The sequence below is a fragment of the Pleurodeles waltl genome, chromosome 5 (genome assembly GCF_031143425.1).
Source record: "Pleurodeles waltl isolate 20211129_DDA chromosome 5, aPleWal1.hap1.20221129, whole genome shotgun sequence".
NCBI lineage: Eukaryota > Metazoa > Chordata > Amphibia > Caudata > Salamandridae > Pleurodeles > Pleurodeles waltl.
The window spans coordinates 196,755,395-196,772,574 of NC_090444.1; the positions used below are offsets into that span (position 1 = coordinate 196,755,395).

At 51.2% G+C, this 17,180-nt stretch overlaps 1 protein-coding gene across 1 annotated transcript in view; it reads left to right on the forward strand.

Annotated features, from left to right (window-relative positions):
- USH2A (usherin) overlaps positions 1–17,180 on the forward strand; it is a 3,586,186-nt gene that overhangs the window by 2,519,714 nt on the left and 1,049,292 nt on the right. Inside the window, exon 50 of the mRNA XM_069233891.1 lies at positions 3,081–3,302. Coding sequence (XP_069089992.1) covers positions 3,081–3,302 — 222 coding nt within the window. The remainder of the gene's footprint in view (positions 1–3,080; positions 3,303–17,180) is intronic.

The following is a 17,180-nucleotide window of genomic DNA, read 5'->3' on the forward strand; positions in this document are numbered from 1 at the left end:
AGAAAGCCTTTGACGCCCTGAAGGAAGCCATGTGCACGGCCCCCGTGCTCAAGGCCCCTGACTACTCCCAGGAATTTATCGTGCAGACAGACGCTTCAGAGCATGGCATAGGGGCAGTTCTAGCACAGCTGAATGAGGAGGGCAGAGATCAACCGGTAGTCTTTATTAGCAGAAGACTATTACCACGGGAACAGAGGTGGAGTGCTATTGAAAGAGAAGCTTTTGCTGTGGTCTGGGCACTGAAGAAGCTGAGACCCTACCTGTTTGGGACTCACTTCCTAGTTCAGACAGACCACAGGCCCCTCAGATGGCTCATGCAGATGAGGGGTGAGAATCCAAAACTCTTGAGGTGGTCCATTTCCCTACAGGGGATGGACTTTACGGTGGAACATCGCCCAGGGGTTGACCACGCCAATGCTGATGGTCTCTCCAGGTACTTCCGCCTTAGCGATGAGAGCTCCCAGGAGGTCGGGTAGCTCTCCCCACTTTCAGCTGGGGGGGACACATGTTAGACCTGACAGCCTTAGGGTAGTCACCCCTAACTTTTTGCCTGCCTCCCTCCATTTTTTTGGACACTGTTTTTGCTGGTTTATAGACTCTGCGCACTTTACCACTGCTAACCAGTGCTAAAGTGCATATGCTCTCTCCCTCAAAACATGGTAACCTGGAATCATACCTGATTGGACTATTAATTTACTTATAAGTCCCTAGTAAGGTGCACTTTATGTGCATAGGGCTGGTAAATTAAATGCTACTAGTGGGCCTGCAGCACTGGTTGTGCCACCCACTTAAGTAGCCCCTTTTTCCTTGTCTCAGGCCTGCCATTGCAAGGCCTGTGTGTGCAGTTTCACTGCCACCTCGACTTGGCATTTAAAAGTACTTGCCAAGCCTAGAACTCCCCTTTCTCTACATATAAGTCACCCTTAAGGTGTGCCCTAGGTCACCCCTAGGGCAGGGTGCTGTGTAGGTAAAAGGCAGGACATGTACCTGTGTAGTTATATGTCCTGGTAGTGTAAAACTCCTAAATTCGTTTTCACACTACTAAGAGGCCTGCTCCCTTCATAGGCTAACATTAGGGCTGCCCTCATACACTGTTGAAGTGGCAGCTGCTGATCTGAAAGGAGCAGGGAGGTCATATTTAGTATGGCCAGAATGGTAATACAAAGTCCTACTGACTGGTGAAGTCGGATTTAATATTACTATTCTAGAAATGCCACTTTTAGAAAGTGAGCATTTCTTTGCACTTAAATCCTTCTGTGCCGTACAATCCACGTCTGGCTGGGCTTGGTTGACAGCTCCTTGTGCATTCACTCAGACACACCCCAAACACAGGGTACTCAGCCTCACTTGCATACATCTGCATTTTGAATGGGTCTTCCTGGGCTGGGAGGGTGGAGGGTCTGCTCTCACACAAAGGACTGCCACACCCCCTACTGGGACCCTGGCAGACAGGAGTAAACTGAAAGGGGACCTGGTGCACTTCTTAGCCACTCTTTGAAGTCTCCCCCACTTCAAAGGCACATTTGGGTATAAAACAGGGCCTCTGCCCTACCTCATCAGACACTTGCTGGAGAAGAAACCTGAACCAGAAACTACATCCTGCCAAGAAGAACTGCCTGGCTGCTCAAAGGACTCACCTGTCTGCTTTCTACAAAGGACTGCTGTCTTGCTGTTGCCCTGCTGCCTTGCTGAACTCTTGTCTGGCTGTGAAAGTGCTCTCCAAGGGCTTGGATAGAGCTTGCCTCCTGTTCCCTGAAGTCTCAGGACCAAAAAGACTTCTTCCTTTCACTTGGACGCTCCGTGCGCCGAAAATTTCGACGCACAGCTTGTTTCGCGGCGAGAAAAACGCCGCACACCGACGCTGATCGACGCGACGCCCTCGGGACGATCGAGACTTCGACGCACAACCTCGCAAGGACAAAGCCGCCCGACTTTCCAGGAGAAATCGACGCGACGCCTACCGTGAGTGCGAAACTTTGACGCACGGCCTCGCAAGGACAACACCGCCCGACTTCCAAGGAGAAATCGACGCGACGCCTGCCGTGAGACCAAACTTTCGACGCACGGCCTCGCAAGGACAACGCCGCCCGACTTCCAAGGAGAAATCGACGCGACGCCTACCGTGAGATCGAAACTTCGACGCGCAGCCCCGCAGAACGACGCGCAGCCGGAAAACAAGCAGGAGAATCCACGCACAGACCCGGGACATCTGGTAATCCCCGCGATCCACAAAAAGAGACTGTCTGCGCGCCGGAAAACGACGCCCGACTTCCCCGCGTGGAAAAGAACGACGCAAGTCGGTGTGTGCTGAGAGGAAATCGACGCACACCCCACTTTTTCCACGCATCTCTTCACCTGTGGCCCTCTGAGGAGATTTTCCACCAGAAACCAGGTACTTTGTGCTTGAAAGACACTTTATTACATTCTAAAGACTTAAGACCCTTTATATCACTTTCCTGTGATAGTTCTACAATTTTCCATTGCATCTTTATTCTTTTTGACCTACAATTATCCTGATAAATATTATATATTTTTCTAAACACTGTGTGGTGTATTTTTGTGGTGCTATATGGTGGTATTGTATGATTTATTGCACAAATACTTTACACATTGCCTTCTAAATTAAGCCTGACTGCTCGTGCCAAGCTACCAGAGGGTGGGCACAGGATAATCTTGGATAGTGTGTGACTTACCCTGACTAGAGTGAGGGCTTTTGCTTGGACAGGGGGTAACCTGACTGCCAACCAAAAACCCCATTTCTAACACAAATGTATTACACTAGATAATAGGTGACTACTTGAATTTTTCTGTGCTATTATTTGCAGCACACAAAACAATATTCCCTCTCTCTCATACAATGCATTGGAAGAAAAGGGTTAATATTGCCAAGGAAATTGACTAGGGATGATAAGGGCGCTCTCTAGTTCCTCGAAATGTATTTAACTTGAGCTGGATCCTGTTGTTAGAGTGTTACCAATCCCTTGTTAATAGTCGCTGAGTTTTTCTTTTATAACAAGTGCAATGGAACTACATGAAATGTTGCTACTGTCTTTAAAGTGCACACTATCATTGTTTCACAGGAGAAGTATGCTGTCTAGACGGAGAGCAAAACAGGGTGTCTGTGGGAACTGGAGATGCCTGCTGTGGTGACATTCCCTACTCTACCTCTGGGAATCAGATCTGCTGTGATGGGTCACTGTACGACGCCTTTCATCAGCAGTGCTGTGGTGGACGAGTGGTGAGCAGCGATCTTACATGCTGTGGTGATACAGAAAGGGGAACCGCACACAAGCCGCTTCCAGGTAGGCATTTTAGCTAAGAACCGGCATTTAAATGCCTTGTATAAGCTTAAAACTGTTTTCAAAATCACAGTTATTTATTATATGGTTGTGGGAACTAATATATTTGAATATCTGTTCTGAAAAGCAGAACTCACCGAAGTAGGATACAAATATGGACTGACGTTTATAAATCTGTGTTTAGGCTTCCTAGGAAGCAATATTGAATGGAATGACGTAAAGACAAAGTGAGTTTTTTTTTCTTCATAATGTATCGGTAACAGGGCATTCGCCATATGATAGTGGATGCTCTTTATCCCAACTTGTAATTGTCCCTCCTCATTTAGAGTCAGGGTACTTCTTCATTACTAACAGTGGAGTTTGTGTCACAGTTCAAAACCTCTTGCCAGTAGGCCAGGAGGCTGTATAAACTAAGAAGTCTCACCCCATGGAAGAAAGGTATTCCAACATCGACATTTCCTGCCTGGAACTGCTGTGCCTTGTGTGGTGGTACCAAGCACTAAATAACATTGACTTTTTAAGTTGCATGGAGAGAAAGCTCCTGCTGCGCCAAGGGCATTGCTTTTTCCACAACAACCTCGTAATTTGGGAGGTTTGATTTTGTCGTCAAAAATGCTGACCAGGCTGACTTGACATGACATGGCAGTCCTGGCCGGCATTTACAGTTTTTATGAAAGTGCTTCAGGCCATTTGGCCGGAGCACCTTTTCTCCACTGGAGCACAGGGTCACTCTAGACATTGTGAGTTAGCATCCGCTGAGCCAACAGAAGCATGGTTTCCACTGCCCCAGTGGCTTGGTGGCCAGCTGGCCAAATCTAAATGAGCTTCTTAGTAATTTGAGGTGAAATACATCTCATAGGGGATCTAGCCAGCGGTATTTAAAGTTATACTACTTCATTTGTGTGTAGACTGCAGTACAGTGCCCTAAAAAAGTAAAACGGTGTAGCTTGTGGGATAATTTAGTATCAACCCCATTGGTAAACACATAGGAAATAGTGCTGCTATTTCTTTGTTGGCTGAAGTATTTAATGTGTAATTTAGAAAAGTATTTTGCCCTATAAACACTGATTCAGTCAGTTGCTATCACCTATGTACAGAGGCAAGCTATGGGCATGCACACTTTATACCGCAAAGCCAATCATCCTAGTTCAGAGACTAGTACAGGGATATCTATAAGGCAGTTGTGCATTGTTAGACTTTTCATCCTTGGCGTGGTTTCCCCTAAATATTTGCCTCTGTTTCCCAGGTTGTTGATGTGTGCTGGACTCTGTTATTGCTGTTTTAGTTACTCTAGGCACTTTACCACTGCTATCCAGTGCTAAAGTGCAAGTGCTCCTGTACACAATGTGTATGTAATTGGCTTTTCATGATTGGCATATTTGATCTACTGGTAAGTCCCTAGTACTGTGCACTAGAGGTGCCCAGGGCCTGTAAATCAAATGCTACTAGTGGGCCTGCAGCACTAGTTGTGACACCCACATTAGTAGCCCTGTAAACATGGCTCAGACCTGCCACTGCAGTGTCTGTGTGTGCAGTTTTAAGCTGCCAATTCGACTTGGCAGATGTACCCACTTGCCAGGCCTAAACCTTCCATTTTCTTACATATAAGACACCCCTAAGGTAGGCCCTAGGTAGCCCCATGGGCAGGGTGCAGTGTATGTTTAAGGTAGGACATATACTAATGTGTTTTATATGTCTTGACAGTGAAATACATTTTTCACTGTTGCAGGACCTATCTCTCGCATAGGTTAACATGGGGGGTTACCTTAAAATATGATTAAAGTGTAGATTCCCTTTGGTAGCAGATAGACATGTGGAGTTTGGGGTCTCTGAGCTCACAATTTGAAAATATATATTTTAGTAAAGTTGGTTTTGAGATTATGTGTTTGAAAATGCCACTTTTAGAAAGTGGGCATTTTCTTGCTTAAACCATTTCTGTGACTCTGTCTGTGGATTCCCTGTCTGGATCAGTTTGACAGTTGGGCTGTCTGCACCGCTCTCTAGACAGTGACACAAAGGGAGCTGGGGTGTAGTCCGCATTTCCGAATGAGCCACCTGTGCTAGGAGGGAGGGGAAGAGTGGTCACTTACACCTGAAGGGCTGTGCCTGCCCTCACACAATGCAGTCTCCAACCCCCTGGTGTGTGTCTGGGGCCTGGCCTGGGCAAGGCAGGATTTCAGAAACAAGAGAGACTTTTCTTTGAAGTAAGCCTACTTCAAAGGGCAAAATGGGTATAAGAAGGGGCACCCAAAACAGGCTTTAGATCACTTCTGGACATCAAGAGGAACCTCTGCCTGGAAAAGAGCTGAAGAGCTGAGGAGAAGTGCTGCCCTGCCTGAGACTGTGCTTTGTGGAGCTATCCTGCAGCTGCTGCTTCTGCCTGTGCAAGAGGACAAAGACTGGACTTTGTGTGCCTTCCTGGTTGTGAAGAAATCTCCAAGGGCTTGTCCTGAGCTTGCCTCCTCTTATTGAAGTCTCAGGGCCATCAAAGACTTCTCCTGCCAGCACCTGGACTCTCTGCTGAGACTCTTGCCTTGCCAAGTGGTGACCTATCCAGTTCCCGGGGCCTTGGAAGGTGAAGCTGGCAGACCAAGACTGAAAATTACGCACAGACCGCTGTGCAGGGAAAAATTTGACGCACCTTCCGAGATGCGGTTGAAAAAGGATGCGCCGCCGGCTTTGCAGCAGAAATCGACGCTCCACCAGCATCGCGGCTGGAAAATCGATGCACGGAGCTGGAAGAATGACGCTCACACCAGCTGACAGAGGCTGTTAACGTCGCAACCCACATTGCGCGGTTTTGCTGAGACCGTGCAGCAGGATTTTTGATGCAAACCTTGCTGGGCGCAGAAAAACGACACAATGCCTGCCTGGACCTGAGTGCTGCCCGGATCGACGCATCGCCCCCCTGCAGGGAGGAAAAACGACGCACGACGGTCCGACCGGAGAAGGAGAAACGACACACGAGCTCGCTTGCGGGTGAGGAATCGACACACAGCTTACCTTTTTCGATGCACACTCGCCCATGCATTTTATTTTGACGCTACCCAGGTACTTTTCCACTCTAACAGCGTTAGCGTTGTGTTTAAATTTACATGAAGATTCTTTTTGGTTTTTATTTGATAACTTGACTTGTGTATGTTGGATTTTTGTCATTTTGGTCTTGTTTTGTTTAGATAAATGTTTTCTATTTTTCTAAACCTGAGTTGTGTCATTTGTAGTGTTTTCATTAAGTTACTGTGTGTGTTGGTACAATTACTTTACACCTAGCACTCTGAAGTTAAGCCTGCCTGCTCGTGCCAATCTACCAAGGGTGTGAGCGGGGGTTAGCTGAGGGTGATTCTCCTTTACCCTGACTAAAGTGAGGGTCCTTGCTTGGACAGGGGGTAACCTGACTGTCAATCAAAGACCCAATTTCTAACATTGGTGATCAGCGGTTGGGATTGGACTTGTATTTATACTTGACATACAGTGATTACGTGTACACTACTATTTACAGTGCAGACCATTACGTGACCACATACTACTTGTCTTGTGATTTTGCGTTTTCTCTTTTTTGGATTTTTCCCTACTTCCATTTTGTGGTAATCCTTGATTGACTTTTGAACTTCATTGGGAATTTGTTTTCTGCCTTTGGAACTTTGCACTTTTAAGTCTCCATCATGTCTCAGTCTAAAAATGCATCAGCTGGAGCAATTTTAGATTTAGGGAAACTTGAGAGTTACACAGTGGCCCAATTGAAACAGTTCTGTGAGGATCTTGCCTGCCCCATTAAGAGCTCCACCAGGAAGGAGGAGCTGCAAAAGGCACTGAGGGCCTGGGTGGCAGCCAAGGAGGCTGAGGGGCACACAGAAGATGAGGGCGAGGAGGATGAGGATGAGGTGCAGAGTGTTCACAATGGTATTGTGGGGGGGGCTGTTCTGTCTGGGGGGAGGGTCTCCAGGTTAGGTAGCAGGGAGTGTCTCATCTAAAGGTCTGACTCCTGAAGAGTTGCGCGACAGACAGGCAGAGAGGGCTCACCAGTTGGAGTTGGAGAAAAAGAGCATGGCCATAGAGGAGAAAAAGTTGTTGGCTCATGAGCTCAGCTTGAGGGAGCTGGATCAGAGCAGACAGTCTAGTAGGGAGAGTGGCAGCACCATCACAGTGCAGCCTGAGAGGAGGGTGCACATTCCTAAGGACCTTGTGAAAGATTACAAAAGGGAGGATGGCTGACATCCTGTTGTGGTTTAAGGGGTATGAGTCTGCTCTCCATATGAATCCGGTCCCTGAAGCTCTTTGGGGGGTGGGTCTGTGGAAGCACTTTGTGGTAGAGGGAAGAGACACCCTGACATCCTTAGGGGATCCCCAGGGGCTCACTTACCCTATCACGAAGGATGCCATGATCACTAGGTATGGTCTCACTCCTGATCAGTATAAGGATAAGTTTAGGTCTTATAAGAAGAAGGAATCCCAAACATGGTTGGAATGTGTAGATTCATTCTGCAGGTCACTGGATGGTTGGGTGAAGGGTAGTAAGGTAACAATGTATGAGGGACTTTACAATTTGATTGCTTGGGAGCACTTGTAAAGTTTATGTTTTCCAGAGCTGTGCCAGCACCTAATTGACAGCACGCGGACTGACCCCAGGAAGCTTGCATAGGATGCAGACCGCTGGGAGAGCACCAGGGTCCAAAAGAGGTATGGGGGAGACCACGCCAAGGGTGGGCAGGATCCCTCTCAGAAGAAAGGTTGGGGTAAGGGTAAACGGGGGGAGTTCTCTAAAGGGCCCCGATCTGATTCCCAGGGTAAAGATTCCCAGCCTCCCAGAGAAGAAGCCATGGTTCTCCAAAGGGAAACCAGTGGCAGGTGGTCCCCCACGTAAGTGCTATGCATGTGACCAGGTGGGTCATGTGAGGGGGGGACCCCAAATGCCCCAGGAGTACACTGGCACCCACTGGTGCGCTCTCAGGGTTTGGCTAGTGTAGCGCTTGGGGAGGAGTTGGTTCCAGGTGGGTGGGAGCCAGCTCAGATGACCTCTGTCTCACTAGGGGACAGTGAGATGGTCCAGAGAACCGTAGTGCCTGAGAACACTAAAAAGTACAGGCAGTGGGTGACCATCAATAGACAGAGGGTGGAGGCTCTGAGAGACACAGGAACCAGTGTGACTACAGTGAGGAGTCACCTCGTGTCTAAAGAACAGATAGATCCCCAGGTACTTCACCAAGTAGTTGCAGTAGACAACTCAGAGCGCCTGTGCAGAGTGGCACAGGTTCTCTTTGAATGGGGGAGGGTCTCAGGTTCCTTGAAGGTAGCTGTGAGTCCAACCATGCCTGTAGATTGTTTGCTTGGCAATGACCTGGAGGATTCCCCTTGGAAGGCGGTGGAACACAGGTCACAGTTGGAGATGTTGGGTCTGCCTGGGTGGGTATGTGTATCCACCAGGTATATGGCAGCCCGTCAGGGTGATCAGGAGACCCTGGAGCCTGAAAGAGTGGCCCAGGTGTCTGCCAGAAGGTGGAAGGGCAAGAGGCCTGGGAAACCGGCCCCAGAAGTTCCCACAGTCCAGGACGAGGCTGAACCAGAGGGGGAGGCCCTGGAGCCTACAGGGGAACAGGTGGCTGAACTGGGTTAGGTCCCTGAGTTGTCAAAGTGGCAACAGGAAGGGGGGCCCACCAGGGAAGCATTCTGTGAGGCACAGAAGTCATGCCCTACTCTGGAGAGTTTGCGGCAGCAGGCTGCAGACCAGGCGTCTGGCAAGGAGCCTGGATCACACTTGATTTACTGTGAGGATGGCCTCCTATATAGCGAGCCTAAGGTTCCTGAGCCTGGGTCAGCCTGTGTGCTGGTGGTACCCCAGTGTTTCAGAGCCTTCCTGCTGGGTCTGGCTCATGATGTTGGTCATTTGGGGCAGGACAAGACCTTTGAGCGGCTTGTCACCCACTTCTATTGGCCTCAAATGCGCAGGCACTCTGATGCTCATTGCAGATCTTGCCAAACTTGTCAGGCAAGTGGCAAGAGTGGGGGGAAATGTAAGGCTCCCCTCCAACCTTTTCCTGTTGTCAGTACCCCCTTCGAAAGGGTTGGCATTGACATTGTGGGGCCTCTGGATCCCAAGACAGCCATGGGCAACAGGTTTATCCTGGTCTTGGTGACCATGCCTCCCGGTACCCAGAAGCCATTCCTTTAAATCAATCACTGCCCCTATGGTGGGCCGTGCCTTGATGGGAGTTTTTACTCGCATGGGGTTCTCCAAGGAAGTGGTATCTGATAGGGGTACCAACTTCATATCTATTTATATGAAGTCTCTGTGGAAGGTGTGTGGGGTAATGTGTAAGTTCACCACACCTTACCACCCCCAAAGTAATGGTCTGGTTGAGAGATGCAACCACACCTTGAAAGGCATGATTATGGGCCTGTCAGAGCCCTTGAGGCAGAAGTGGGATGTCCTCTTGCCATGCCTTCTGTTCACTTACAGGGAGGTGCCTCAAAAGGGACTTAGTTTTAGTCCCTTTGAGCAGATTTATTTCCACCCTGTGAGGGGACCTTTGAGTCTGGTGAAGGAGGCTTTGGAAAAAGGTCCTAGTAAACCCCCCCAGGATGTATTTAGTTACATGCTGGCTCTGAGAAACTAGACTGCCCACCTCAGGAGTCTCGCACAAGAGTACCTGGAAGCAAGCCAGGAAGACATGAAACACTGGTATGACCAGAATGCCACTCTGGTCGACTTTCAACCTGGACAAAAAGTGTGGGTGATGGCACCGGTGGAGCCCAGGGCTCTCCAGGGCAAGTGGACTGAGCCATTTCAGGTGGTGGAGCTCAAAAGTGAAGTCACCTACCTGGTGGACTTGCAGTCTCCAAGGAACCCTTTAAGGGTCCTGCATGTCAACTGCCTCAAGCCATTCTTTGAGCAGGCTGAACTGTCCATGATCCTTGCAATAGATGATGGGGTGGAGGAGGAGAATGAGCCTTTTCCTGACCTCCTGTCTGCAGGAGAAAAAGATGGGTCTGTGGAGGGAGTGATCCTCTCCCCCTCCTTGACTGGAGAGCAGCAAAGGGACTGTCGCCAGGTGTTGGGACAGTTCGCCTCACTGTTTTCCCTGATCCCAGGGGTCACACACGTGTGCACACATGATGTGGACACTGGGGTCAGTCCACCCACTAAGCAGAAAGTTTACAGGGTGACTGACAGGATCAGGGCTAGCATTAAGGATGAGGTATCCAGAATGTTAACCCTAGGGGTTACGGAGCATTCCAGCAGTCCTTGGGCCAGCCCAGTGGTATTGGTCCCAAAGGCTGCTACACCTGGTGCCACTCCAGAACTCAGATTCTGTGTGGCCTACTGGGTACTCAATGCGGTCAGCAAGACTGACATACACCCCATCCCCCGAGCTGATGAGCTCATAGACCGGTTGGGAGCTGCCAAGTACCTCAGCATGTTTGACTTAACGTCTGGGTACTGGCAGATTGCCTTGACCTGAGGGGGCCAAGGAGTGGTCAGCCTTTTTTACCCCCGATAGACACTTTCAATTTAAAGTGATGCCATTTGGAATGAAGAATGCCCCTGCCACCTTTCGGAGGTTGGTCAACCAGGTGTTGGCTAGGCTGGATGAGTTCAGTGCCGCCTATCTGGATGACATTGCTGGGTTTAGTTCCACCTAGGAGGAACATCTTCAACACCTCTGGAGAGTGTTAGAGGCCTGGCAGAAGGCAGGACTCACTATTAAGGCAAGCAAGTGACAAATAGGGCAGGGTTCTGTCATGTAATTAGACACCAGGTGGGGAGTGGCCAGGTGGCACCCCTGCAGCCCAAAATTGATACCATTCTGGCTTGGGAGCCTCCAAAGACCAAGGCTGAGGTGAGAGCCTTCTTAGGTCTCATAGGAGGTTTGTCACGGGTATGGCACGATTGTTGCTCCCTTGACTGAATTGACATCCAAAAAGCAGCCCAGAAAGGTGATCTGGACTGAGTCTTGCCACACGGCTTTTAAAGCCCTGAAGGCTGCCATGTGCACAGCACCTGTGCTGAAGGCACCTGAATACTCCAAGGAATTTGATGTGCAAAGAGACGCCTTGGAGCATGGTATTGGAGCAGTACTCTCACAGCTTTATGAAGAGGGCCTAGATCAACCTGTAGCCTTCATTAGCAGGAGGGTACTTCCCAGGGAACGTAGGTGGAGTGCCATAGAACGTGAAGCTTCTGCTGTGGTCTGGGTGCTGAAGAAGCTAAGACCCTACTAATTTGGGACTCACTTCCGCATTGGACAATTCCAAATACACACACCTGATACACATACACACACCACTCCCACACACCCAATACAATATAAAACACACACCCACATCACCCACAAACCCCTACGACCAAAAATTCAGAAAGAAGACCAGAGAGAGACAGCACCAGCAAGAACAACAGCATCCACAGGCACACAACACCATCACCCACAGAACTTCCACGCACCTCATACAACACACCACTACATATCAGCACACTCATCACTACACACTCCACCCCACACATCACCTACACCACCCCATGGCACGGCAAAGACACCCCAGGTTCTCGCAGGAGGAGCTCAGGGTCATGGTGGAGGAAATCGTCCGGGTAGAGTCACAGCTATTCGGAGCACAGGTGCAGCACACCTCCATTGCAAGGAAGATGGAGCTATGGCGAAGAATAGTGGACAGGGTCAACGCAGTGGGACAGCACCCAAGAAATTTGGAGGACATCAGGAAGAGGTGGAACGACCTACAGGGGAAGGTGCGTTCCGTGGTCTCAAGACACCACCAGGCGGTTCAGCAGACTGGCGGCGGACCCCCACCTCCTCACCCACAACTGACAACATGGGAGGAGCAGGTCTTGGCGATACTGCATCCTGAGGGCCTCGCAGGAGTAGGTGGAGGAATGGACTCTGGTAAGACAAATCTTAATTATTACATCCCCCACCCTACCTGCATGCCAGCACATACCCCCACCCTCACCGTCACCCCCAGCACCCCAACTCCTCACATATGTCCCAACATCACAAACCACCCATCCCAACACCAAGCCCTACATGCAACAACAAAGCATGGACACCCATTACTAAAGCATGCCCACTGCACATACCCATACAACCCCCTAAACCATCATCACACAAGTTCCCACACAGGAATGCAAGCACTGGGGTACACGGTCACCCACCCATTGCACACCATGGCACACACAGATGTAATAACCATCCTTTTATACCCCTGCAGGACCCCTACCCAATGTCACCGGACAGGAGGGTCCACACATGTCCACACCACCAACAGAAGAGGCCCACAGTGATGACAGCAGCTCTGTCCAACTGGATCTAGATGACCAGCCCGGCCCATCGGGGACCTCGGGACAGTCGGTTCCCCTCACCCAGTCACAGGCCACCACAGACCTTCCCCCCTCTGGAAACACCAGCACAGCACCCACCCAGCGGGCCCATACCTCCGTCCCCAGGACACGTCAATCAGCTGTGTGTCCACCACTACAGGAAACCCAGGCTAACCCACCACCCCAACAACAACAGGGACCTGGGGGCAGTGGCAGTGGGCACACGGTCCAAGGGACGGAGGCCCAGGAACACAGGGGAACTGGGAGGGCTGCTGTGCGACAGGGGGCGGACAGGCCAAGGGAACCCACTCTCCACAAGGCCCTCTCCTCCATCATGGGAGCCTACCACCACTCCCAGGAGACGATGGCAACTGTACTGGCCAAGTTTCAGGAGACCCAGCGCCTGCAGGAGGAACAGTATATGGGCTTCAGGGAGGAACTCAGAACCATCAGCTCCACCCTGGGCACCAACGTAGGGGTGCTGAAGGAAGTACTCAACACCAGGAGGGACACTGTGGCACTACAAGAGGCCCCTGACACTAGCATGGACGATGAACTGCCCACCACCTCTGCTGGCGCTAGTGGACAGGAGGCACCGCCACAGGACCACTACACCAGCACCCAACCCCCTGCAGAGGGAGAACCACCCCGCAAACGGTCCCTGAGATCCAGGACAAAGACAGAGCACGATGCCAAGACCCCCGCCAAGAAATGAGACCACGCTGATTGTCATCCTACTGTCCCACTTTGTCACCCTGTCCATACTTAAACTGCCCCAGCTCCACTTCCTATGCCCATATGGGCAATGCACCTGTGAGACTAATAGACTGGACTCTGCCATGGACATTCCTCCGCCATCACCCCTCACCATTTCACTACCCCCTCCAATATTGAGCATTTAAATAAACACACCTAAAGCACAAAACGATCTGGAGTCTGTCTGTGATTTCAAAATAGTGTATTAGCAATTACAGTGACAAAATGCTCTTTCAATTTTAATGTCAACATACCTATGTCACACAGCTGTAGTCCATGAGGAATCTAAGCAGATGTCACACAGTGGGACCCACATCTGTGAAATCGTAAGGGAAAGTGACAACTCAGTGATCATACACTGGGTGAAAACGACAGACAGTAGACAGGTAGTAGTGTTAAAGTACATGTGGTAGGCAGGTCTGTACTCACCTGTGTCTCACTGGAAATATTGCTGGATCACTGAGTCCCTGTTGTTCATGTCTTCTTCCTCTGCTTCTTCCTCTGCTTCCTCCTCTTCACTGTCCATAGGCTCCACGGCTGCCACAACACCGCCATCTGGACCATCCTCCTGCAGAAAAGGCACCTGTCGTCGCAAAGCCAAGTTGTGAAGCATACAGCAGGCCACGATGATCTGGCACACCTTCTTTGATGAGTAGAATAGGGATCCACCTGTCAGATGGAGGCACCAGAACCTGGCCTTCAGGAGGCCGAAGGTCCGCTCGACCACCCTCCTAGTTCGCCCATGGGCCTCATTGTAGCATTCCTTTGCCCTTATCCTGGGATTCGTCACTGGGGTCAGTAGCCATGACAGGTTGGGGTAACCAGAGTCATCTGCAAATGGCGAGGGACAACTGTTAGACATGCACTAACCTGGAGGGATATCCCCAGACCCAGACAACCATTCCCACTGTCTTGCTTCCAGGTGCTCACCTAATAGCCACACAAGGTGCCTCTGGAGTTGACCCATCACATGAGGGATGCTGCTATTCCGCAGAATGTAGGCGTCATGCACTGATCCAGGGAACATGGCATTCACATGGGAGATGTACTGGTCTGCCAAACATACCATCTGTACATTCATCGAATGATAACTCTTCCGGTTTCTGTACACCTGTTCACTCCTGTGGGAGGGGACCAAAGCCACATGGGTCCCATCAATGGCACCTATGATGTTGGGGATGTGTCCCAGGGCATAGAAATCACCTTTCACCTTTCACTGTAGGCAAATCCTCCACCTGAGGAAAAACGATGTAGCTCTGCATGTGTTTCAGAAGGGCAGACAACACTCTGGACAACACGTTGGAAAACATAGGCTGGGACATCCCTGATGCTATGGCCACTGTTGTTTGAAAAGACCCACTTGCAAGGAAATGGAGCACTGACAGCACCTGCACTTGAGCGGGGATTCCTGTGGGTTGGCGGATTGCTGACATCAGGTCTGGCTCCAACTGGGTACACAGTTCCTGGATTGTGGCACGGTCAAGCCTGTATGTGATAATCACATGTCGCTCCTCCATTGTTGACAGGTCCACCAACGGTCGGTACACCGGAGGATGCCGCCATCTCCTCACATGTCCCAGCGGACGGTGCCTATGAAGGACAACAGCGAGCACAGAGTCAACCAACTTAGAGGTATGTCCACAGAGCTTACACAGTACACAAATCATAATCCGAAAAGTGGCCTTTATGTGTGTTGAGGCTAGGCCTAGGTATGTGTGACTCAGTTAAAAATTAAGCCATGTGGGCTCTTGAAATGGCGGCTGCCTGACCTCTAAAGTGGGACAATGGGATGTGAGGTAACTGCGCTGGCGTTGTACACCGTCGCGGTAGGCGGTCGAAGACCACGGCGCAATGCTGCATTGGCTAACATTGGACCCTATGGGTCCAAGGAGCCAATGACGATGTACGCCGGCGGTGACGGTACGCACCGCCGCGGACGTGACCGCCATTTTCTATCTGTTCAATCACTCGATACCTGATCTTCGACAGGAGAGGACCTACACTGCAAATGCTGCTGTGACCTCGGTCTGGAAGAGACAATGGCTCGAGTGTCTGGGGAAAGGGCCCCTGCCTTCACATCGGAGGAGTTGGAGAAGCTCGTGGATGGGGTCCTCCCCCAGTACACGCTACTCTACGGTCCTCCAGACAAACAGGTAAGTACACAGGGAGCATGTTGTATGGGCTATGCCTGTGTGGAGAGGGCTGGATGTAAGAAGGAAGGGGGGAGAGTGCTGCGTGCATGAAAGACGGTGAATGCATGTGCCACATGGGGGCCAATCAGTTTGACGGTGCAGTTGGTAATGACTTCTCTTTTTCCCCTGTACATTTCATGTAGGTCAGCGGCCACCAGAAAAAATATATTTGGCGTGCCATCGCCAAGGACGTCCGGACCCTGGAGGTCTACCACAGACGGAGCACCCACCACCGGAAAAGATGGGAGGACATTCATCGCTGGAGCAAGAAGATGGCGGAGGCTCAGCTGGGGATGGCCTCCCAACGTGGGAGGGGTGCCCGTCGCACCATGACCCCCCTGATGTTCAGGATCCTGGCGGTGGCCTACCCGGAGTTGGATGGGCGCTTGAGGGCATCACAGCAGACACAAGGGGGTGAGTACACTCTAATTCTGCTGACTTTGCGCGCAGTGGAGGTGTCTGGGTGGGGGAGGTGGGCTGTGGGTTTCTCTAGGCAAGGGCGAGTTCCGTAGGCAAGGCCCCTCCGTAAGGCAGGCCATGTGGCACCCCACCCCACCTCTGTAGAGTGCCAAGTACACCTATTCATGCCCCTGTGTCATCTATGTGTGCAGATGTCATCCATAGCCTTGTAGGTCATTTCCCAGGAATTGAACACTGGAGCCCAAGAGCGCGGCGTAGTGCAGGGGGCTTTTGTGTCTATCGTGTCCGCCAACGGTAGCGATAATGCATGCACTCAACATGTCTTTCTTCTGTCGTCCCCCCCCTTTTTGTGGTCTCCCTGTTCTTGTGTGCATTAGTATCATCAGGTGAAGGAGCAGTGGCACCGGAGCACGAGGGAGCTGCATCCCACATGGCCCTGGAGGGTGAGACTATGGTCTCAGAGTTCACCAGTGGGACGGAGGGTGAGGGGAGCTCCACGGCGGGGACAGGAGCCGACACCAGCGACACAGACTCGTCCTCTGATGGGAGCTCCCTTGTGGTGGCGGCAACATCTGAGCCCCGCATCTACAGGTACAGCTGCCACCCCCCCTACCAGCACCGCCCTCCCAGCAGCCCTTCAGCCTTTGCCCTGTGCCCGCTCACCCAGGAGGGTGGGCATCACCTTCGCCCCAGGCACCTTAGGCCCTGCCCCAGTCACCCCAGCTGCCCTCAGTGAGGAGGCCATTGACCTCCTCAGGTCCCTCACTGTTGGGCAGTCTACCATTTTGAATGCCATCCAGGGTGTAGAGAGGCAGTTGCAACAGACCAATGCATTCCTGGAGGGCATTCATTCTGGTCAGGTGGCCCTTCAGCAAGCTTTTCAGACTCTGGCCTCAGCACTGATGACAGCCATTGTCCCCGTTTCTAGCCTCCCCCCTCCAACTTCCGCCACCCAGACCCAATCCCCTGTACCTCAGCCTATCCCAAGCACACCTACAGACCAGCATGCACACACGTGAACCCACAAGGGAAGCTCTGGCAAACATAAGCACCACACATCCCACAGGCACTCGCGCAAGCATCACACACATGCAGACACACCAACATCCACTGGCTCCACTGTGTCCCCCTCCTCCTCGTCTCCCTCCTCCCTCCCAGTCTCGTCTACACTCACACCTGCATGCACTA